At 38.3% G+C, this 24,634-nt stretch overlaps 1 protein-coding gene across 3 annotated transcripts; it reads right to left on the bottom strand.

Annotated features, from left to right (window-relative positions):
* SLC25A27 (solute carrier family 25 member 27) lies at nt 1-24,534 on the bottom strand. 3 transcript variants are annotated; one of them, XM_019734685.2, is made up of 9 exons: nt 24,205-24,534; nt 21,471-21,662; nt 19,449-19,533; nt 16,505-16,627; nt 14,178-14,290; nt 13,746-13,830; nt 8,866-8,958; nt 7,857-7,959; nt 1-2,323 (listed from the first exon to the last, which is right to left on the bottom strand). In XM_019734685.2, the coding sequence occupies exons 1-9, from the start codon at nt 24,308-24,310 to the stop codon at nt 2,252-2,254; spliced, it is 972 nt and encodes a 323-aa protein (XP_019590244.1). In that variant the 5' UTR covers nt 24,311-24,534; the 3' UTR covers nt 1-2,251. The 3 variants fall into 3 exon arrangements, with proteins under 3 accessions (XP_019590244.1, XP_019590246.1, XP_019590245.1); XM_019734687.2 differs by having other exon boundaries at nt 1-2,169; XM_019734686.2 differs by having other exon boundaries at nt 1-2,069.
* Between the last annotated feature and the right edge of the window lie 100 nt (nt 24,535-24,634).

The raw sequence follows: 24,634 nt of genomic DNA, 5'->3' as shown, positions 1-24,634 counted from the left end.
TGAAATTTTTATGCCTTTTTATTTTCTGTTGTTTATTTGGGAGCGGAGCAAGATGATTTCAAGTGGGTAAAGCCAAAACAAAGTTCCAAGATACGTCAATGAATATGATTTCACTAGGAAGTATGACTGTGATGGGATATATGTGTTGAATATACAGGATTTGGTCAGATTATGGAGGGTCTTAATGTTCAAGCTAAAGCACGGTGACTCCATTCTAAAATTGATGCTAAAGACAATTCAAATTCATTTAACATGTGTATGGCAAAAAAAAAATGTCATAAAGAAAAACCTTTACAATAAATTTCGGTTGTAATTAGGAGATCTGTATTATTATCCTGGCTCTGCTACTAAGTAACTTATGAGCATGAACAACGCTACTTCTTGGGGGCTTAGTTCCAAACATGTAAAATGAAAGGGTTATGCCAGATAATCCCAAGAAATCATCTCAGGTTAAAAAAATTCCAATTATTCATGCCGAATCCAGATATCAAGAAAGAGTGTCAGTACTTAAGCAATGTTTTTCACCCCAAGTCCCTCAAAGAATAAAGCTAAGTAAAATTTTTTTATGATCCAGTTTGCATATAGTTTTTTTGATCCACTCTTTACGTAATTTTAAATATTATAAAGCATAAAGAAAATCAAAAGTTCCCCAAGTGGTTCCACTGCAGAACATTTGGGAATTTAAGTACATACTGTTATTTTAAATATATTTAACAATTCAATTCAGATTGACAAATACAATGGAAAAGTAGACCCTCTGAAGATTTTAAGAGATTAAACTCCACATTATGCAAACTATAGAAAAACAATAAGCTACTGCAAATTAGCACATCACATTAAAATATATTTTAAAGGATATTTCCCCTCTTAAATGGCAGTGATTATGCATTAGTGCAACTACAGAGCATGTAAACATTTTTCTGAATAGCAGCATCCATGTCCGTAACAAATTCTATTTCGTCTGCTCCAAGGTCTTTTTTGGGTCAGCTTTGAGTTTTCCTTTTTTGACAGTTACAGCCTCTCTCTATCCATAACTGTAGCCATCCATCCAGAAATGCCTACTGCCTGAGGTTGGGGGAGTAGGTGGTTAACAGGTGAATCTGAGGAAATCACTGTTCTACAGTTAGAACATGGATGTGACTCAGGGATTGGAGACAACTGTATACCATAAGCAGTTTATGCTTAGGAATTTTTCAGGCAGGAGGCTTTGCCAAACTGAATACGACTCAGGCTAGAGATAGCTTCAGAATCATTTCTGAGTTCTCTCTCTCTAGGGCCCGTAGTGGTAGGGAAGGGGAGACAAGAAGAAGCACGTCAGAACTGGCTGACTTCATCTTAGCCTTGCATCTAAAATGCCACTAAAAAGCTTATAACAGAAGTTGCTTTATTAAAAAGATCTATCCACCTTAACTTGAATCCAATACATTGGATTTTTAATATATTGAACATTTTCAAGAGCTAGCAACAAATCCAAGTTGCAATGGGATATGGATTTGTTCTCGTCAAAATTCAACGTGCGTGGCTGGCAGGAAGTCCTTAGCATATGCAATGGAGCGCTAACCGATTAACACAGATCTAACTAACAGAGGGCACTGACAGAAAGCAGCTGCTTTCCTTGAAATCCAAACATCGTAACATCATCTCAACTTGATTTTTTTTCATCCTCCTGGCAAGAAAAGGTACATCAGCTCCCTTCAACACTAGGGAAATTCAAAATGTTTATTTATGAATTTTCATTCACCTCTCTTTAATTTACAGTATGTGCACTTTAACAACAGAAAAATTAATTGTCAAATTCCATTTGCAAATACTGACATACAGGTTAAATATATTTCTTAATCACTATGTTTGCATGTATGTATGTGTGTGGTCTTCCCCCATTCCTATTGTCTGCTTTGGTTCTGAGATGCTGTCTCCCTTCTGGCACTTCTCCTCTAAGCGGGCTCTTGAGCATAGAATAACTTCTCGAAGGTCAGATCTCTCAAGGTAAGTGGTCAGGATTCCATGCTTCTTCAGAAAGTGCTGTGCTGGGTCTCAATTGGGTGGCCGTGTGTGATCCAACCAGATTGCTTTTGAACAAAAAGAGGAGTCAAAGAGAACTCGGGTTTCCAGAGAAAAATAAAGTGCTGCCCCCTATAAATCACAGTCTCTGTAGAGTAAGGTGTCTTCCTAAAGAGGTAGAAATAATAGGGGGTGTGTTGCAGATGCCCGTATTTCAATGATACTGAATGAACACTGTATCTGTAAGGGCTTAAAATGGACTGACTCCACTCATCTCTCTGATTTTTTCATAAGTAAGCCAGAACACCAGTGACCAAGGGGTCTGAAAGATTAACCAAAGAAGTTAGTGCATATTTCAAAGCAATTATTCTACATATATACATACACATCTTTGAATGACAGAGTCATTTTGAATCCACCTCGGCTGAAAACAAATACTTTGATATTTCGCCTTTGTAAAGCACTTTATAACTGAGAAAGCATATTCCTGTCTTATATTTCCCAGAGATAGATTGCTCTGAACAATTTACAGTAGAAAGGAAAGGGATCGATATCCCATTTTTACAGATGAAAACACTGAGGCTTAAAAATCAAATGCCTATTAGCATGTTGCGGGTCAAGACCATAGACTTCTGGTTTCCATTCGATGGTTCTTTTTACTGAACGTCACTGGCTAAAAGGCTTGAACTCAGCATGCCTGCATTCTAGGCTGGGCTCCTCTCCATGTAGTTTGTATGTGGATCATGAGAAGGAGTCACTCAAGAACTTGAAAGTGAAGATGAAAGATTACCTTCTGAGAGTTAGGACACAAAACTAACACCTGCTGTATCACATAGTGGATATAAAAATTTATGTTAAATAGAGGAAAGAGTTTCCAACTCAACAACACTTGACTAACTTGAATGCAGGGGTAACTCTACCCAAAGGAATTATATGTAAGGGGATGAGAGTTATTCAACAGGCGATATAAATGCTGGAGAGACAGAGGGAAATCACAGAGTAAACACTGGAAGGAACCATCAGAGAAAGGGTGTCTTGGATCCATTTCCTGTCTGGTTTGGTTTATTGATGATGGGTAATAATGATCAGAGAGAAACACAGTCATACGAGAGAAATAGGCTTCAGCAATTAGAGTGAAAAATGTATTTGGTTAGAGTTTGTAAAGCAATATGTATGTCACAAGTGTTTAGAAATATGAGGCATGTTATATTGATAGACAGAATTTACTAGTGGAGACCACATCTTGGTCAGTTCAATGCATGAAGACATAGACAAAATAAAGAATGAGAAGCTGTGGTGATCCTGTCTTCTTGTGACAACAAAAATAAAGTGAGCCAAGGATATAACAGCAATCGGATCAAGGAGTAGAGGTCTTAGGTCAGAGGGGACTACACAGTCATTCCTAATTGCTCTGGTAATTAGACTTCCTCATGTTAGTGACATAGCAACTAAACTATATCAAACGAAGTGTGTATTAATCAGGGATTGAGCAAAACGAGGTCATACTACCTCTACCTAGTGGAAGGGATTGGGACTGAGTTCAGCTGGGTTTTGAATGGAAGTTGAAGAGGGAGGTCATATAGCCACATAACACGGGGAGTATATGAATGGGAAGTACTGAGCTTCTGTGCAGGAATGCATGTGGGTCATGCATGTCTACTAGTCTCTCCCTCACTGGCACAGCTGTACCATTGAAAATAACCCAAGTATAGATATATGAACCCATGTCGTCTTCTCTGCTCTTCCTGTTGCCTTAACTATTGGAACAAAAGCCGAGCCCTTCTCCATGCCTGGTATTGTGGAGCGGAACACATAAGGGCTCTTAGCTTAATATTCTTAAGTATTAAGTCTACTGATAAGCTCTTCCTGTTATTATTCTGTGTTCAGCAAGCTACATTCTGATTATAACTGGGCTCCCTGCATAACCTGAATTTAGGAGGAAGCATGGTGTCTAGAGGGTCACTTGCCAAGGGTTTCTCAATGTGAATGAGGCGACCGCTGTGGTCCGCTCATCAATTTCAGTGAGGTCATCTGAAGTGAACCTGCATTTGGGAGGCCAGTTTACTTGAAAGTGCTCACGAGTCAGGTTTCTGAGGTCAGGGTCATGCACTGCGGTGAATGACCTAGGCGGCATCATCCTGGTGAGCTCTGGTTGTAAGCCAGCCTTCCTCGGGGAATAGCTCGCCATCACTACACACTGTTTCTTTTCTTTTAAAACTTCTATGACTAGCTATAGGATCTTGGGTAACTCAGTATACTGCATTATTTAGGAGTGTGGGTTTAGAGTTAAACAGACCTGTGGTCAATTCCTAGCTCTGCCACAGACTAGCTGTATGAACATAACCATGTTTCTTCTACTTTGAGCCATGGTTTTCACCTGAAAAATGAGGATAACACAATCTTTTTACTAGGTTCTCGTAAGACCTTAAAAAATAATGTGTGTAAAGAGCTTTGCCCAGTTGTTGTCACGTATTAAGTACTCATTTTTTTTTTTTTTGTCATCTATACTTCCTGAATCTCATGTAAAAGACAATGGGTCAATTAAGTGGGCTCAGTATTCCTTTGTCCTTCGATGTTCTCTCTGCCCCTCACTCCTCCTAACCCTGATTTTGTTTTTAATGAATGGTCTCATCCATCCTCATAGTCTCCCATACTAGAAACCTAAAAGTCCTGTTTCCTTCTTTCCCTCCCTCACCTTCTGTATATCAGTTACTAAGTCCTGCGGAGTTAACCATAAATGTCCCTGGAATCTGTCTTCTCTCCCTTTCTACAGCCATCTCCTGGCTAGACCACTGTCTAGGCTTCCTTTCTTGTATCTTAGCTTTCAAAGTATCTTCTGTATTGCTGCCAAAGTCATCTTGCCCCCAAACAAGTCTTAGCACATTGCTCCCATGTTTGAGCAGCTGTTTGCTGGCTATGGTTACATGTAAAGTACAAAACTTGGCCCACAAGGTCCTTCTCCACTGAGTCCTTAACTTCTCTAGAATTCTCTCCCACCGCTCCCCTCTGGGACGCAGTCTCCAGCCACACTGAACTTCCTGTGGTTCTCCGAGTATCAGGCCCTCACATGACTTGATGCCTCTGCTCGTGCTGATCCCTCATGCTTTTCTTTTCTTTTTTTTTCATGAATATATATATTTTTAATTTATTTTTTAAATTTATTGTTAGTACCTCATGCTTTTCTTGACAAATGCCTACTGACCCTTTCAGGCTCAGATCACATGTCACCGCTGTGAAGCCATTTAAGACTTCTTAAACAGCGAAAGCCATTTTTACTCCACTATTCATGTTGCCGCAGCGTTTTGTTCATATGACTGGTAGAGCACTAATACGACTTCCTTGGTAAGACTATGTCCTCTGGAGCCAATCTGCCTGGGATTGACCTGCCAGCTCCACTAGTTAATAACCACCTACCCTGGCCAAGTTACCTATAGGACTCTATAAGTTTCTGTTTCCTCCTCTATAAAAGAGAGAACTGATAGTAACCTACTAAATAGATTGTTGGGAGAATTCCAAGAGATAAGCCATAAAAACGATTAGCACAGTGTTGGCCGTATACCAAAGTGATTTGGCAATACTAGCTTTATTATTTCTGTAATATTAAGTACTTAAATCTATCTTCTTTAAGTACGTAAGTCTATCTTCTCCATCACATTGTAAGCTTTTCTAGTGCAAAAAAATAAACATTCTTATCCCTTAGTATTACCAGAACTTGTAATAGTGTCTGGTGCATGCAGGCCAAATAAAAATCTTCCTTTTCAGTAAGAAATATCCACAGATGAGATAATACCAAGGTATAATCCAGACAATCAAAATGTTTCACAACTTGGGTACACTTCTGTATCAGATATCCCCAAGGGCTTTGGCTATTAAATTCATATTAATAGATACCTACTATCCCTTGGTGATGCCATTTATTACCAAAGCTTCAATTACCATCTATATGTGGACAGCTCTCAAATTTAAATCTCTATCCCCATATTCTCTCCAAGATCCAGACCAATATGTTAAGCTAATCATCTAGATAACTCTTCTTAGATGTCCTGTGACATTCAAAACTTGTCCAAAACTAAACTAAAATCTTCCCTGCAAATGTGCCCAAGCCACATGGCAGTCGGAATGATCTTTCTAAAAATGTACGTGTCATCAAGGGGCTGCCCCTCACTCTGATGGGTCATACGGCCCTTCCCGATCTGAGCCCCGCCTCTCTCTGGCCTCGCCCTGCGCAGTTCTCCTCCATGTCTTGGGCCTTGGTCGGCGGGGCTTCCTTCAGTTCCTGGAACCCATCATGTTCTCTGTCCACTCCAAATAGTCCCTCTGACTAGAGTGTTCCTTTCTACCCCTTTTAGCACTCATTCTTCAAATCTCAATTTAAAAGTCTATCCTCCAAGTAGGTTTTCTCAATCTCTCGACTTAGGCTGTACTTACTGGCAATATATATATATATATATATATATGTTTTTTATATTTATATTTCCATGGTACCACTCACTTTTCCCCTTCTGCTCATCACTTTTCCCCTTCTGCTCATCCTAGTTTCTTATTCAATGTTTGTTCTCACCTAGACTCGCAGCTCCAGGGGCCAAGACTCTTCTGTTTATCCCAGAGCCAGGCACTGAGTACAGAGCTTTGCATGCAGTAAGTGCTCAATTGATATTATATTGTATAAAGTACTGATTATTTGAATTTCTAAACCCATAACTCATTCATTCTTTCAAATAGTTTCTAACTTACAAAATAATTGAGTACCTTGTTTTTTATTATATACTGGGAGTGCCAAAAAATGTATACACATTTTAAGAGATGTTATCTATGTATTACTTTTTGAAGTTGAATTATGGTAGCAATGTGTAGCTCAAAACATGGCGTTAATCAAATGAATGCTAGCGTCACCATGCTACAGGCAGGACAGTCAAATAAAATGGTGGAAGCATGGTTGTCATTCGAGGAGCGCAAGACCATTTTGAAGTGGTATTTGAAATTCGACATTGTTGTAGAAGTACGACAATGGAGGTGTGAGTCTGCAACAGAGCCTCCAACACGCCTCACAACTGTCCACATTCGGGATAAGTTTGAGACGCATGGTGCTGTGTGAGGAAATTCAAACAGCATGTGCAGCGATACAAGTGGACACTTTGGTCAGCGTTGCTCAAGCAGTAGTTTGCCATAATCAGAAGTGTCTGGACGCTGATGGTAACCACTGTGAGCACCTCTTGTAATTGCAGAAGTCAAACGTGACTTGTATTCATCTTTTATTATTGGTATATATTGAGTATTACAATTTTAATACAGTTTTCCTTTAAATGGGTATACATTTTTTTGGCACCCTCTGTATATTATTTTACTTAAATAAGTCTGTCTAATTCTCCATCTTAGTTCACTTCATAAAATATAACATCCAAGCTAAATAAAAATAACATTATGCTTTCTTACTAAGCAGAGCTTTGTGGTAAGTATTAATGGGTTATACAACATTTGCCATCAAAGTAACAAATTGTGTTTGAAACAGTAACATTTTCATAGGAATAGTCTCTAGTATGTAATCTGTCTACCTGTCTGAAAGAATAATATTTTGGTTAAATAGACTACTAAAGGCTTTACATTGCAGAAAATCTATTGGCTTTATAATAACAGAATATCAGCCTATTTATTTCTGGACATAACTAAATTACTTTAATCTACCTCTGAGGAGAGGTAAAAGGAAAGAAAAAGAAATATAAAAAAGAAAGAAAGAATTGTGGCTTAGGGACATGGCCAGGCAAAAAACCAGAAGAGAAAAGGGAAAATATTTATAGATTCAAAGTAATTTAAGTCCATAGAAAACAAAAACAAAGGAAGGAAAGACCTAACTTTACCATTCGCAGCCAAGATGGTAAAAAGCCCTTATACAGACTCATGAATCCTTCCCCTTGAACAGCCTGAAGCAAGCAGTCAGTAGATGATTTATATAAAAGTCCCCTGAAAGGAAACAAGACAATTTTGTTAAATCACTTGTATGTAAATAGATGTATAAATAAAATTTAAACAAAAAATAGCCTAAGGAACTTACTATATGTTAAATATTTTCTGCTAGTTTAGAACGATTAATACTTGTGGTTCTGTATATAGTAAGTCCTCACTTAATGTCGCTAGGTATTGCAACTTGAAGCAAAATGATGTATATAACAAAACCAATTTTACCTAGGCTAACCAATATAAAGACGAGTTAAGTTCCCACGGTATCTTCATCAGTATTACAAGGAAATGACATTATATTAGGTTGGCACAAAAGTAATTGCAGTTTTTGCAATTATTTTTAACCTTCTAAACCGCAATTACTTTTGCACCAACCTAACAGATCACCTCTTTTGAGTTTAAAGATATTTTCATGGTTGACTATGCTTAGAATTCAGTCTACCTGATCTATTCCAGAGAGAACACAGTGTTTTATATCAGATCAAATTTTCCATGTTACCTGTAAGTCATAAGCCTCTGAAGAAAGTGCTCTGCAAATTCTCAGCAGAGATGTTTTCAAAAACTGGTTGAAAACTATAAAGTCACAATAAATATCTTGTGTCTAAATAATTTGATCATTAAATTAGCTTATTTCCCTAAAGGTACAGTACTTTTTCATCACAGAACAGGTAATTGCATAAAAACAATTTCTTGGTTGAACACATAAACACATAAATACGTTTCTATCAAGAATAAATAAGGGACACAGTGTGAGGGATATAAATGATAAATGTCTAAGTATTGCTTTGTCTTGGGCACCTGAAACTAATAAAATAAAATAAAATAAAAGAATAAATAAGGGAAACGTCTTTAAAGAACAGTATTATTATAGACAGTTAGACACATGGATACTGAAGACTTTCTACCTACCTTCCTTGCTTATCTCGTGGTTGATTCATTATTCTGCTTTTGATGACATCAGCTGGTGTTCCCAGAATAGAAGCTACCAGCCCAGAACATAAACTATAGATACAAATAAATGAAATTGAAAGGTAATATGTAGCAGTTTCTCAATTTTAAGAAAAGGGAATTTATTATTTAGAATGAACAATAAATATATTACTGTAGCATGCCTCATAAATAATGCTCTTGTAGCTTGAAACCAATGCTAAATTAATTCATTAACGAGGTAGAAAAAAACAAAAGAATGTCAGTCAATAAATATACACTGAAGACCTACTGGTGGTAGGTACCCTTCTGGACAGTGAACAAGACACATAAGGTCAATCCTGCCCTCAAGGCATTTACACTGCTTGGGGAAAGGCTGAGAAGAAATGAACAATTTCAGATGCTGATATGCACTATGAAAAAAATAGGGTAACGTGATAGGGAGTAACTGGGTAATAGGCAGTAAGTCTCTTGGGGTGACAGAAGAACTGAGACCTGGTGAGAAAGAAGTGTTTATGTGAAGATCTAGAGGAAGAGTCTTACAAGCAGAAGGAAGAGCACAGGAAAAGAAGCAGGAACACTCTCGGTGTGTTTAAGACACAGAAAGCAACCAACATGGCGGCAGTGTCCTGAAGGAGGAAGAATGCAGCCAGACGAAAGACCAAAGAAGTAGGCAGAGAGCCGTCTGTGAACGCTATTTAGGGAGTTTGATTTCATTCTTGATACTCTCTCTTTGCCTGTTACGCTCTAACAATAGTATAACTAAGTGCAGTTCTCTGTACTTACTACACTAACACCTCCATGCCATTAATTCTTTCATTTAGAATGTCCTACACCCCATCTAATTGGAAAATTTCTGTTCTTTCTTCAAACTATTCTCAGGCACAGGGTCTGATGTGTTTCTGCTTATACCTCTCTCTTTACCCAACAAGGTTAATCACTCCTTGAAAAAGTCTTCTTGTAACACGAAAGAGACAAAATCAATGTGGTCAAGCTACTGATGAGTAAAACAAGAGTGTATAAATGACTGAAAAGTTTAGAAACTACTAGCAGTTCATTATGTGTGTAGGCATGAGAAGGGCAATATGGGAACATGATCAAAATTCCACAAACATAAAATCAACTGCTTTAAACTTTTTCAGGAGTAAGTCATGTAATGAGAAGAGGGGTGGTCAATCTGAGTCAAAGAAAACAGAAGGCCCCAGTCCCAGAAGTTGGCACCTGATTCCATAGACCAGGGTCATGATGGAAGTCTGAAGAATAATAGCGTATGTTTGGCTCATGGAAAGCTAGGAAGGAAAACTGTGTAAAATTTGTTTGTCTTTTGGTGCGTCAAATACCTTACAGAGATAAGGACCACTGACTTCTGTGCCAAGGCTTTTGAAATCTCTGAAGGGTCTGTGGTAGGCAAGTTGAAAGTGAATTAGGAATCTTCATATTCTCTTTTACTGTAAATTGCTGTAGCAGAAAGTACTCAGACTCTTTCTACCTCTTTTAAGTCAAGATTCAAAATTCAAAGGAAGGAAAGCACTTTAGAACTACTTGGATTCAAGAGAAGGAACGCAAAGAACCTATGTACGTACTCTAGCACATGACCCAACCGTTATATAACTGTCCTTGGGTCTCTGTCCACATGAAGGCATTTACTATGTGGAAAGAATGCATCGTTTTGCTGTATGTAGTCTAATAATGCAGACTACTGCTCTTTTCACATTGTTTCCTATTTGTTCAGATTCTTTGAAACTAAAAGTTTAATATCATTGATTTTAATATACCTTCATATTTTCACACACAAATGTCTCCACTAGCATAAAATTGACCTAACCTCTAAAACTATCGCCTGGAAACAGCCCACAAAACGAATCAAGAGGTAAGGAAGAACAAAGAAATATGGTAAAAACAGATACACAACTTCTCCCTCTTTGCCCAAAAGACTAGAAGCAAACGCTACATATTTACTTGTTCATTTGCTTCAGGGAGGGCTGGGTGCCTCTCCGCATAATCGGCAAGAGTCAAGCTACTTCTAACAGAGTGTTAGTATTAATACACTGGTTTTTAAAATGTGGGCAGCTCTTGTAATTGATTATTAGGCGATTTTCTTTCACCTGCATTAACCACATCAAAAACGTCCTTGAGCAACGGATGACACTTTTTGGCACCGAGACGTTAGGATGCAACTGCCAATGGCCTCATCCCATTCTCATCAAATTGTTTTGAGGCCATAGTATGATCTGGCTAGATTTCTTTTAAAAATAAATACTAGGGGGTAGCCAGTTAGGTCAGTTGGTTAGAGGGTGGTGCTAATAACACCGAGGTTGATGATTTGATCCCCACATGGGCCACTGTGAGCTGCGCCCTCCTTTAAAATAAATAAATAAATAAATAAATAAATAAATAAATAAATAAATAAATATTAAAAGAGAGCAAATTAAAAAGGCCTCAAGTAAGATGGCGCCTATAGTCAAAGTGAGAAGATAGAGCAGTAACAGGAACATCGGTTTTGCCAAACTACTTGTAATGGGTGTTGCTGCTATTGACCTGTATCACTCCTTGTTAGTAATACCCCCAAATGCAGTCCAGGGCACAGCCGAAGTGGTAACAGAAAGTGACTGGGCAAGTCTTATGTTCTCTCCAGGAGACCAAATGGCTATCTCTAAGACTAGTTTAAAATGTTCCATCAGCACCGTGTCAGAATCAGTGATTCTCTTCAGAATCAACTAATCATGGTCATGTATAATCTTCATACAATGTAGACTCACCTTTTGCATAGTTTTAGCTCTCAGTAGCCTCATGAGTTAAAAAAAAAAAAAAAGAAAAGAAAAGAAAGGGGGATTATCCTGATCTTCCTGTTCTATACAATTTCCTGGCCATTAATTCAACTCCTCACCTTTTCTCTGCTTCCCTTATTAACACACCTTGCCACCTGCCTTCCCACCTCACTAAAATCCTGGCCACTGTCTTCTGCTCCTACCCTATCCCAGGACTTCATTTTTACTCACACCATTTTTTTAAAAATTGTGCTAAAACATACATAGCATACAATATGCCATTTTCACCATGTTTAATTGCCTAATTCAGTGCTTCCACCATTTTTATTATCCTCTTCATATCAAACTCCTTTTTCCTCAGATGTTGATGGCTTGTATAAAGTTCTCTGCACAGCTGCAATCCCCTTTGAGCCTCCGTGAGCATTCATTTTATCCCATGACACTGCATCTAGAACTTTCAGATCACACAGCACTATTTACCTGCTTAGATGTGAGTTCATAGTTAGCAACGTTTGAGCTGCCTCATATTCCATACACACTCACACCATCCCATTTAAAAACCTAATTCCGTGGGTGGAGCTCAAAAACGAACCAAATACCAATCATCCCATTTTCTCAAAGCCTGAATTAGAACAATAAGGCTAAGTTATTTCAGACGAGGCCTGGAATATATACAGATAGATATCTTAGGCCTTTCCAAAAAAGACACATCTGTTAGGTGGAGCGGTGTACATTATGCAGATTTATACCTGCTGGGAAATCCGTGAATCTTAGGTTAGAAGGGTGGGGTTTCAAGGACCATTTGGGTAAAAAGACAATGAAAAAGAAACGGAGATAATATCACTGTGGGCCTTTCAGATAGACCTGAATGTGCTGCTCCCAGAGTAAAGCCTAACACGGGAACAAACAAGCATCGCGAAAGATGAGAAAGTCTCACAAGATGTCTTGACTGGGTAGCAATTGAGGAAGAAAGTCTCACAGGCAGAGTGAACAGCTTGCACAAAGACAGGCAGAAAGAAGGTAAGGGAGACTACAGATAGTACACGTGTTTTAGGGATGGAGCTAAAAGTGGAAGGAGGGCTAACATCCTGTTTGCTCTGTGAAAGAGGAGCCCAGACTGTGGGATGGAGAGGGTATGGTAGATTGTGAACACGCCTGGGTGAGCGTTGGAATGGGAAAGAGCAGTGAGCAAAGACATCAAAAGATTGCCCTAGCAACACTAAAGGTAGCGGTTATTTTAAAAAAGGAACAATGAAGAAAAACTACTCTAGGAATATTAAGTTAAGGTGAACCTGAATTAGGTATCATATCTATATTTATGTATCTCCAAATGTCATTGGTTTGATACTGTTAATATGCTTTGGGGATTATCTAAATAGCATAAACGGTTCTAGAGTTTGGAAACAGGATCAGAAGCCAAATAAAAGCACTGTGATGCTAAGGACAGCACACATCTATAAAATAACTCACTCTAATGGATATTTGAAACTATGTTGCAAAGAGATTAAGGGACTACTTGTTCCTTCCTGGAATGTGCTTCTTCCCGTCTGTCTGTCAAGAACCACAATCCTTTATAACGCATATCTAATTCTATCTCCTTTGTGGGCCCTTCCATATTTTTATTCCCTCCTCTCAACTCTACAGTAACTAGTCACTTTCTTTTAGCATTTACTATACAGAGTTTTTAAACTTGTCTTGTTTTCTGCTTTGGTAAACTCCCTGAGAAGGAGCTGGGTTTAACATTGGGACCCGCTATGCCCAGTGCCTTTGACACAAAAGATACTCAAACATAATTCTTAAATTGAATTGGAGAATCAATCATCAGAGTCTGACCCCAGGAGGGCCCCCATTAAGGTGCATGTCTTTGGGGAGGTTTACCCTGCAACATTCTGCAACTTTGTCTCTCTTCCTATTTTAACTGCTACAAACTTGAAGAAAATTGCTCTTTATAAATGTACTATCTATCACCTTTCTCTAAGTGTGACATTACTAGATTCCCAATCAAAAGAGACAACATTTAGAATGGATGCCAAATATGGAAGAAAATGTGACAGAGAGAAAAAAATAGAGTCTAAGACTAAAACAATCACTTACCTAGATAAACCGTGAGTCATGATATTGTCCTCAAGTGATGTATTCAGTACCAAGTAGTGTTTCACTGTATCGTAAGTGGTTAAATCTGGCAACGTAAAGAAAAAGAAGACTTAAATGCTTATTCATTCAACAACTAATATCTTTTGAATCTTAGAGGAAGGTGTGGGGTAGAGAGGAGACCTTAAAAATAGTTTGGTCTCATCTCCTTATTGTCACAATTTGCTTATTTTTGGAAATCCTTTTCATATATCACTGTAGAAAAGAGTGAAAATGCCCTAAAGAAAATATTCAATTATGATAGTACAACATATTAATAAAAGACTTGCCAATATATGTTATTAAAAATAATAAAAATTTTCATTTTCCCTGACGTGACTACTGATAATGATTAAGGTAATTAGGCTTTGCAGAAATCAATCAAGTTTCCATTACCTCCCATATTCACCAGTGCTGCTCTTTGTATATTGGGTACCCAGCCTGCCCAAAGCCCACGTATTCCTCCTTCTGCCAAGATTTTTGCAAATGCATGATGTACACCACGAAATCTAAAGGAAAATAATAATGAAATGTTAAAACTCTACGCATTCCTATGTGTGGAATGCAATCAGATAAGGTTTGCCTATAGCTGTTATGATTTGGAGTAAAATAACATCCTAATTATCCAGAATTGTTAGAAATTAAAGCAATCCACATAAGTCTAATTTCCAGATAAACTTAATAATCCTTTAGAGAAATGGCCAACATTTCGTCAAACAGTTTTAATGGAAATCTTTATAAACTGCATCATCCTCTTCTTCTCATAGTTTTGAACAGATTAAAATTTCTTTCTTGATATTGTATATCATCAGTGCACAAATTAATTATAGGAGGGACCAGGGTTATCAGACATCTAGGTTCATTTTACTAGTTTGTGTAAATTTTGTAATTTCACCAAATAACATAAAAAAAATCGATCCTCACAAAATCTCATAAAAGAAATGGTAGTTTTAGATCAAGAAGTAAGAAGGACAGCCGCATCATAAGAGGTTTTAAAATTGAATACTTTGGTTTATGAAAATTTACTACCTTATTCTTCTTTTGATCATTTTTGTATACACAGATAAAAACTGGTGCTGAACAATGAACCAAATCTGGAAACCTCTGGTATAAAATAAAAGTCTGGATTTTATATAGTTAGGAATACCTAGAGTCAAATGCTACCATTACCAATTACTAGCTGTGTTGCTTTTAATCAGGCATTACATGCTCTGAGTCTCACCAAAAAAGATAAAATGACATATTTCGGCGGGGGCATGCATAATTGCTATTACGCTGTATGGGGAATTACGCTCATTATCAGTGGTCAATGTAGCTAAAATTTATTGTGTGCTCATTAAGCACCAGACTTTTAAATATACATAAGATACATTTTATTCCTGAAAACTCTGAAGTGTGTATTATTCCAATTTATATCTGAGGAAACTGAGGCTCAGAGAGGTTAAGGAACGTGACTGGGGTTACAGAGATAAAATGTGGTAAGACTGGGTTTGAATCCCAGGTCGTCTGATCCCAAGGTACATGTTCTTTACAATGACATTCAATGTCTTTACTACTACAGGAAACCAAAAATTTCCACCATTAGAGATAAAGAGAGGGGAAAAAAAATTGAGGTGATAAATTTAAAATTCAGATTATTTTTGGATCCCAATAGTTAGTTCTCTCCATGTATCCAACCAAGGCAAGATCACTTCTCCCTGCTACTTAGTAATTGGACGTTGTTACAAGATGACAGAATAGGCCCCAGGATCCTGTAAAACACTTGGTTAAGTCAGAGTGGTTTCCTTTCCTCGTCTGCAGTGCATGTTCTTTTCCTGTTGGGAAGGCCAAAAAGAAGCCTGGGCTGCTGCAGCCCAACCTCATTTTCCACTGAGTCAGCTAGACGAGTAGCAGAGGGGAGAGCAGGGTCAGTGGGGGAACTCCCAAAGGAGACTCCAAACCCTCCTTCATCTCTGGCTCAGCCACAGTCCTGCAGTTTTCAGACGAGCAGACCCCTTCCCACTCAGCTCAAGGCATCCTGCACTTTTCATCCTCGGAGAAGCCTATCTATCTGCAAGATTTTGCCCCTTTCCCAGGGGAAACTAGCTAAGTAGTATGCTTGTAAATTATTGAACATGAAGCCCTTTAAAGGAAGGCAGACTTTGATAATATAGGGTAATGCAATCGGAGGATTTTATATCACAAAGGCATAATTTTAAAACATAAACTTGGGAAAAGAGGTGGCCTGGCATTAGGGAAGTGGGAACAATTTACAAGGTCAACCTAGCTATTTCCCTCCTTCGAGAAAGCAAGGGAAAGAAACCAAGTTTTGGGGAACCTTGGGAGCCAGGCAGTCTAGCTATCACGCAACTCTTCTGAGATGGCCTCTTCTAAGCACAAAGAAACAAATGCTTAGTGACCTCCACAACCGCAAGCCACAATGGTAAAACTGGGGTTCACACGAGAGATAAGTTTAATGACCAAACTCTGTATACCGAGCTTCTATGGATGGGGAAAGCAGCACACACGTAATCTGTCTGGTAAAGAACAAGTACACCTTGTCATGCAGAGAAAAGATCCATCACAGCGCTCCTCTTAATGAATATAACTTCCAAATGAAGATAGTCAGAATTCATGTCTTTACTGACTGTTGAATTATAAAATGCATACATACATCCATTAGGTAGATGTTCAAAATATGATGCTGGCAAAGTGGAAAGGAATCAGTTCAATGGAGAACTTACCTCAATGGTTTTCCTTCGAGTTTCCTTTTTCCTTCCATTTGCATCTGAACCTTCACTAGGTCAGTTGGGTTGGCTAAAAATTGGCCAACCACACCAGCCATCATCCCTCCAATCACTGATTTCCTAATTATTAAAAAATATATATATATACATTTTTAAAGGTTATCATTAATTTCACAAATTTTATAGTAAACAATACTGGTATAGCCCCTGCATAAGAGGTTTAAGACAGTGAGGAACAGACCCAAACAAATCACAGAGGAAAGTAGATGGTTTGTCTGCTGACAGATGGAAGGGTTAAAGGACCACAAGGAATGGAAATTCAAATCTGAAGTTTCAGAGGCCTCACAGGGCCTGAAATTCAAAGGAAGGGCAGTTGGTTCAAAGATGTAAACATCTGAACTGGTAATTGCAGTTTAATTCTGACCACAGGGGAATAAGAACAGCACAAAGGTAAAAATCGGTCTAGCAGACAAAGGCTGGTTAAATTGTATAAACTACTATATTAGTAGTTTACCAAACCAAGGGGGCTTTGAAAACTTTGCTCTCTCTGAGGAAACTCTTTCTGTCCCTAGATTCTTCCTCCTCCTCACCTCCTAGAGCCAATAGTGATCGAGTCTAGACTATTATACTTAACCGGCTTTGAATCTGTGTTCTTTCATTCCAGCTGTTTGTGTCTCAGGCCAGGCCTCAAACATCTTTTACCTAGATTATTGCAATTGTCTCTTGGGGGAAAAGGGGTCTTTTCTTTCTTTTTACTCTGAAACAAATCTGAAGAGGTACAAATGGGTACAGAATGAAAGAAAGGTCCCTATCCCCGTTTCCCCTCCTCTGAGGCAGTCACAATTACTAGTTTCTTAGGCCTTTCTAGAGAGAGTAAGAATGCATTTACTGAATGCTTATTGTGTAAGGCACTGTTCTAAGCCTTTCTAAAAATATCATCTAATTCTCATAATGACCCTGACATCAGTACTACTGCATTTCCTCTTTATAGATGAGGAAACTGAGGCATCAAGTGGTTAAATGACAGCTCCAATCACACAACTACTAGTGAGTGGTACAGGCAGGATGTAATTCCAGGCACTCTGAGTGCAGAGCCCTTGGTCTTAACCACTGGGTTACAACTGGCAGTTTGTGCACACAAAACGTGTATCTGTAACTATTCCTTTTTAAAAGCACACACGTAGATGATGCCAGGTTGTATACTGTTCTGGACTTTGATTTTTTTTCCTAATAGTGTATCTTAAAGGCTTATTCCTATCAGTTCATAGGAGCCGCCTCATTTTAAAAGATAGTTTAATAGCATTCCATGTTATGGATATAGCTTAACGCATACAATGAGCATAATTTTTCACTAAGAAATCTGAACATTTCCGTGACATTTGATAGGTCCTGTCAAATTGCTTTCCATAGAACTTATATTAATTTACACTCCCACCAACAATCTATTGGAGGCTGTTTCTCCTCAGTGAAACAGGACATGATCGTTTTTTTCTCTTTGTGGATCTCCTAACCACTACCTCCTCTGTAACTGAGACAGAATTCTGATGGTTTAGGCCTCTGTCTCTATTACTGTGAGATCAACGATGGAAGAGATGTGTGTTTTTCATTACTACAGTCTCAGTATTACGGACAAGACTGCCACACTATAAACATTCACCTACTGACTGAATGAATTGTTCTGATTAGGTCAAAAGACATCACGCCAATTCACCTGAGGGTTGCCTTCAGAGTGAAGTATTTGCTTTGAACTCCTTACCTATACTTTCCCTTCTGGTGGGAATTACCGTATGCAATCTATTCCATCACTGACTCGGGGAAAGCAATCAGTATAGCTTAGTACCTTACAATTTTTCAAAAACAGGGCCAAGAGATTTTGCCTGGAAGGTGAAATTCTGCTTATTGCCCTTTTCTTATAGTTGTGACTTGGATTTTTTTTTTTTAACCCAGAAAAGATATTATAAGTATCTTTGTATGTTAGTTATATAAAACTTACCTCATTCTTTCAAAGTTGTGTTATATTTCCCTGTATAATACATATCATAATTTAACTACTGCAAAATATTAGTCGTTTAAATTTTTAAAATTTGCTATTATCAACACTGCTACAATCAGTATTGTGTGTGTGTGTGTGTGTGTGTGTGTGTGTGTGTGTATTTATGCACAGGTCCAAGTATTGCTGAATTATAAAGAAAGAGTTGCTGGGTCCAAAGATTATACATTTAAAAATTCTAACAGGTACTTTATGCTCCAAAAAGGCTTCATAACTTACGTTCCCATTAACAGTTTAATGGCTAAAAGACAGTTTTAATTAATTTCCATGATTACTGGTGAGTTTGAACATTTATATGTTTAATGAATATTTATATTCTTTTGTGAATTGCCTGTTGATAACCTTTTCCTATTTTCCCCTTATGTTCTTTATATATTTTTTCTTGATTTATAGGCGTTCTATGTATATTATTTATAATAATCTCTTTGTCTCTGTTTCTGTTATAAATGTGATAAGAGATAAGCACTTTACATTCATCATCTCTTCCAATCCTACGAAAACAAAAGCCTGACAGTAGGTATTCCTTCTACTTCTGAGAAAACTGAACATAGAGTGTTCAAGTTACATAGTAGTAGAGTAGGAATTTGAGCCCCTCTCTGTCTGACTCTAAAGCCCAGGATTTCTCGGTAGAAAAAGGAATAAAGGTGCTGCATGAGGATTCTTCTAATATGAAAATATTAATTAATATATAGAGACAATTTTTATATACCTGTGTACATGTATGTTTATATAACGTGCAGTAAATGCTCGATTATTTGGATTTATATAGTACACATTTTAAGCCTATAACTTGAGGTAATTTTGGTACAAATGCACAGTTTTATACAAATCTACAGGATAAACATTCAAGCCTTAGAGGCAATAGCATATTATTTTCAAAACAAAACTTACCAAAGGGGATAATGCTTATCTTCACTTTTGCCAAACACAGCTTCACGGAGGTGTTCATATGTGACCATTCGACCTCCAGAGTATACTGTGTAAAACAGATCATTAAACAGGTGAATTTAGCTTTGTGTTTAATAAAAAGAGAGGAAATTTTGAGCTGGTCCAGGCGACCTCTCTAGCTGTCTTTCTCTTGTGCACCCTATGCTTCCGACACACGGACTTCCTGACACTTCCCCATGTGTCTTCTCCCATCCTGTCTGATCTTTCTTGAATGGATTCTCCCTTCTCTGCTTTGCTAACTCCTCCTAGTAGTCTTTCAAGATTCAACTCAGAGAACTAGTTTTCTAGAAAGTGCTCTGCTGCACTTTCCTTTGCACCTGCCATGCTTCTCCTCTGTGTCTTGAGAACTACCCTGGCATACATCTAATATGGTCTTTATCATATTGATTGAAAATTAACTTGATTTTCTTTCTTATCTTTCCATCGGACCATGAATTTTCAAGGTAGGTTTTCATTACTCTATATGCCCTAGTACAGTGCTTGGTACATGGCAGGCATTTGCATTCAATAAGCATGTATAACTTCATTGGATAGTTTATTGTAGTATGGTAATTTTTCCATCCAGTGTCAAACATATGAAACTAATCTTAATGGTAAAACCAAATATGGTGGTCAACAAAATATAAATGAAAAGAAGTGAAATTCAAAACAAGCAAAGCAGAAAAATATTTTAAAAGGATGGAAAATGAAATCACTACATGATATTGATACAGAGAGGTTTTCTTGATACTTCAGGAAGTTTATGAAATATTTTAAGATATTCACAAATATACAAAGTACCAAAACAATAATAGTCTCTATGCATACTTCTGGATGAATCGTTCTTGAAGAATACACTGTCACTTACTCATCTGAAGAACTGATGCTTTAAAAATAATAAAACAGTAAATATTAGTACTGGGCAGTTTTCTGAGCAAGGATCCCTTCATACTTGAGGAAACATTAGGGATGTAAAGGAGAAAAATGCCACACCTGTCCTACCTTCTGTTGAAGCCAAGTTTATGTTCTATCCACAAGCTGAAAACAACGCCTCGCTTTCTGAGTGCCACTCGGGAAGCAGAGCAAAAAAGCGTTCTCCTGTGCTATAATGTAGTTACAACTATTTTGCTTTAAGAGCGACCAAAGGCCTGCAGAGCTAGTTAGGTAGCCTGGGAAACTGAAGCAAAAATCACCTGCTTTGCATTTACTCTATTGCCAGAGCTGGATTAGACAGTCATCCCTATTCTCTTTCAGAATAGCCTGGTCTCTAATGTATGGGACAGAGATGAGTGACATGTGGCATTGTCTTTTCATCTTCAAAGAAAATAAAAAAATAAAATTTTGTGTTTAAAGTCTTGAAGTGGAGAAAAATATCAATTAGTTTTTCTTTCTTAAACTTAAAAACATTTACTAGAAAAAGTTTCAAACATACAGAAAAGTAGAGAAAATAATATAACTTCCTCTATATCTGTATTTGATATTTATCAATTGCTAACATTTTTGCCATATTTGCTTCATTTCTTTTGCTTACTATTTTAAAGTGCTCTACAGATATCATGACAGTTCATTGCTAAATACTTCTGTACTCATTTCTAAAATTTTAAGGCAATAATGCCTTAATAATAATTGGGAGTTAATTTTCTTCTTTAGAGACTATACAGTGCCAAAAAAATGTATACACATTTTAAGAAATGAAAAAACAGTATTAAAATTATGCCGATGGTAACCACTTTGAGCACCTCTTGTAATTGCAGACGTCAAATGTGACTTGTATTTGTTTTTTGTTATTGGGATATATTGAGTATTACAATTTTAATACAGTTTCTTTCTTTCTTAAAATGTGTATACATTTTTTTCTGGCATCCTCTGTATATTCTTTATCACCTCAGTAGAAAAAAACTGGTTTTTGGATACAGCTAAACAGAAAGCACAGGAGACTAACACAGAACTCATAACAAACTTACCAGCCAGAATCAAGATAAATACCTACGTGTCTGTAAATGGCGGGTGTCACTCCTTGCCAAAGCTTTAGAAAGCCTTCCTCTTGGACAATCCCTAGGGCTGTGCGCACCATGCCCCTATAGGGAGCAGATTCTCTTGCACTGTCTCCCAACCGAGCAAGGGCAGCTTCTCCTTGCATTTGAAGTCGAGTTTTTGTGAGATCGAGGGGAAAGGTTGCTAACAAAAAACAAAGAAAAACAAGGAGGAAACCCACAGTATTCAGAGAAACAAACAAAAAAATCTAAAATCGTTGGACTAATATTTCAGTCACCACAAGACTGATACTTCTCAAATTTTAGAAAACACGAGACTCACTGAGGGATATTGTTAAAAACTGTAGCTGTCCTAGCCCCATGCTTGTGAATTCTCAGTAGGTTGATGGGGAGTTAGAAATCAGTTGATTCTTACGTACTCCCAAATTTATAAATCACTGTTCTCGAGTACCCCCAGATGACCAGGGGAAAAAAGTGACAAGTCCTGGGTTCTTTTTATTTAGAAATTTTGTCTAAAATCGACTTTTATCCTTAATTTTTGCTTTCCAATGGGAATAATTTTAGGTATCCATATTCTGTGATGTCCTCGTGACTGCAACCATGATTAAGACTCAGTGTGACTTTTAGAATACTGTAGTACTTATGCTAAGTTCTTAATAAGTGCTGGATGAAGCTGAATTCTATAATTTCATGGATGATGAGTCACTGACCTGATGTTTGAGATACAGAATATGCAATATGGAGTTTATAATGCCGTCTTTTATATACAAGGGTGGTGGCATGCTCAGTATTCTTTCAATTCAGGCACATATTGAGCTGTTTTTCCAGCCCTGATAAGTTTTTATGCATGACCTCTTTACAAGTACCAAGTGTACATGAAGAACTTTTTTCTAATGATTACATTTTGAATTAGAGACAGACCTTTTACCTTGACACAGAGTGAAGCTAATTGTCCCACATTACAAAGATCAAGCCTGTAACTTTATACACACAATGTCCTGAGTAACTGAAATAACCAGATTCAGATAAGTTCATGAACATTATTGACATTACATAATAAGTCTTTTCAATGACTACCAACTGATACAAAACTATAGCTACGCCTTTTCCAAAAAGAAAACAGGAGTGGAAGAGAGCAAATCTTACCACTGGTCTTTGGAAAAGTTAATATCTTGTTGATAGTTTCCCGAAAACAGAAGTAGTTTACATATAGAGAATTCAAGCAATGCTTTATTGAAATATGAAAGATGTGGGAGCCTCTATATTAGCATAGGTTATGCCTCTCAAAATAATTTTGGTTTTCTTGCTGGTTACTTAAATAATGCTTCAGGTTCTGATCCTAAATTGTTTTGCACTCAAAACCACCTCATATTTTGGTATCCCCATCTCCCATCGCAGCCCCCACACAATTCTCCACCAATTTTTAACAGAAGGAATGTTCTTTTACAAAAGTATTGGTCACAGAGGGACACATCAGGTTAAAAAAAAAAAGAAAAGGAAAACAACCTGGAAATATCTAATCATTCAGCAATCTGCTTTTAAATTTTTGTAAAAAGTTGATCAATTGTGCAAAAAAAAAAAAAAAAAAAAAAAATCTCCATCAGCTTTGGAAGAGAGAGAAAAAAAGTAGAGGGTCCAAAGGGCAAGAGTGGAGGAGCACAAAGGGCAAAACAACAGATCAAGTGCTGGCTCTGCTGGATATACAAAATTAACTCATTTTAGAACAGGACAAACATTTACAAATGATAACACATCAAAGCTGTTGCCTTTTGTTTGTTTTAAATGGACAAGAAAAGGAAAGGGTAACCTTAAAATGCACATGAAGGTTTCACAGGGAACACAGGCAGTTTAGTCACAAAATCCTTGGCAGAAACACCACCTGCTCATGCAAGGTCATTATCATTCCACTCTAGGTGGCCTCTTATGTTTTCTCTGACTTGCTTACGCAGATGTAACTTCCATCTATCTATACGCTCTTATGATGCTTATTAATACCTTCATTATAATAAGCACAATGTAACTGTCTGTCTCTCTCCTTGTCTCCCACTAGACTGTAACGTCAGGGCCGGGTCTTTTTAACGATATCTCCACAGTCTTCAGCATTGTAGTAATTATAATAATGTCATAATTAATGGGTGCCCTGCCTTGGATTTAGCATTTATATATTACTGCCTTCTCAGAATCTTGCAAGGTAAACACAATATAGACGAATTAAGCTCAAAGAGGTCAAGTGGCAGATGCTGAGTAGATGCTTAATAAGCGATAGATTAATAACTGAAGTCCCACACGTTGGGTCCACCAATTTGGCCCCAACAGACAATGATGTAGTGAGGCTGTGTAAGAATGTAAATCACAGAGATGATTTCATAAGGATGAAAACTGGATTGTGTTTTTAAAATGGTCATCCTCATTAAAAGGTAAATGATTCCTATTGAGGAATGATGGCTCATGAAGCTTCTAAACACTCCACGATCCGGAGCAACAGCACACCTCTGGGGGAGGATCGAAATGGGAAGGCAAAGACCTCAGTGACCTCCAGTCGCACCTCCTCACAAAGCTGGTCTTGCCCCCCACCCTGCCACATCTACCAGACACGTGTGGGAGAAGAGGGCGCAGCACCCGGGAACCAAGCCGCCCGCTGGTCCTTCCCTCCCCGCCGCCGCCACCACCCAGCGCGGCGCCTCAAGGACTCGCTGGAGAGGCCCAGGTGTTGGGCAACCGGGTACCTAGCTCGGCCACGGTAGCCGCGCAGCCAGACAGTAGGAATTTGCTCGCTCGGGGCCATCTCTGGGCGAGCGGCAAAAGCCTCTCTTCATCCTCTGGGACCGACATTCAGCGGCAGGACAGGACGACAATGCACGCTTTGTGACCGGCGCCCCGCGCTGCGGATGGCCTCCCACCCTGCCAGGGCGGCCTTTCCTCAACCGACGAAAGGCGCGGCGGAGATCATGTCCCTGGCTCGGGTCGGCCCGGCCGGCTCCGCGAACACACAGCCTCCCTAGCAGCCCCAAGCTTGAGTGGTCCAGAGAACTGACAGCAGAAAAACAATGCGAGCCCATGAGGCTTCTGGGAAATGTAGTCCTACGGGCTCCGCCCCTCTCGGACCGCATTCTCTGGCCGCTAGCGAGGTGCTCGCTGAGCCTCCGCCCCTGGTCT

Source organism: Rhinolophus sinicus, linkage group LG05, assembly GCF_036562045.2.
Source record: "Rhinolophus sinicus isolate RSC01 linkage group LG05, ASM3656204v1, whole genome shotgun sequence".
Taxonomy (NCBI): domain Eukaryota; kingdom Metazoa; phylum Chordata; class Mammalia; order Chiroptera; family Rhinolophidae; genus Rhinolophus; species Rhinolophus sinicus.
The sequence above is the reverse complement of the archived record's forward strand: the minus strand, read 5'-3'. Positions and strand labels throughout refer to the sequence as shown.

Coding starts and splice junctions, on each gene's coding strand:
- SLC25A27 (XM_019734685.2), bottom strand. CDS start 24,310: ATGTCGGTCCCAGAGGATGAAGAGAGGCTTTTGCCGCTCGCCCAGAGA. Junction 8,959..13,745: donor ATGACTCACGGTTTATCTAG/GTAAGTGATTGT, acceptor TTGTATCTATAG/TTTATGTTCTGGGCTGGTAG. Junction 7,960..8,865: donor CCACGAGATAAGCAAGGAAG/GTAGGTAGAAAG, acceptor GTTTCCTTTCAG/GGGACTTTTATATAAATCAT.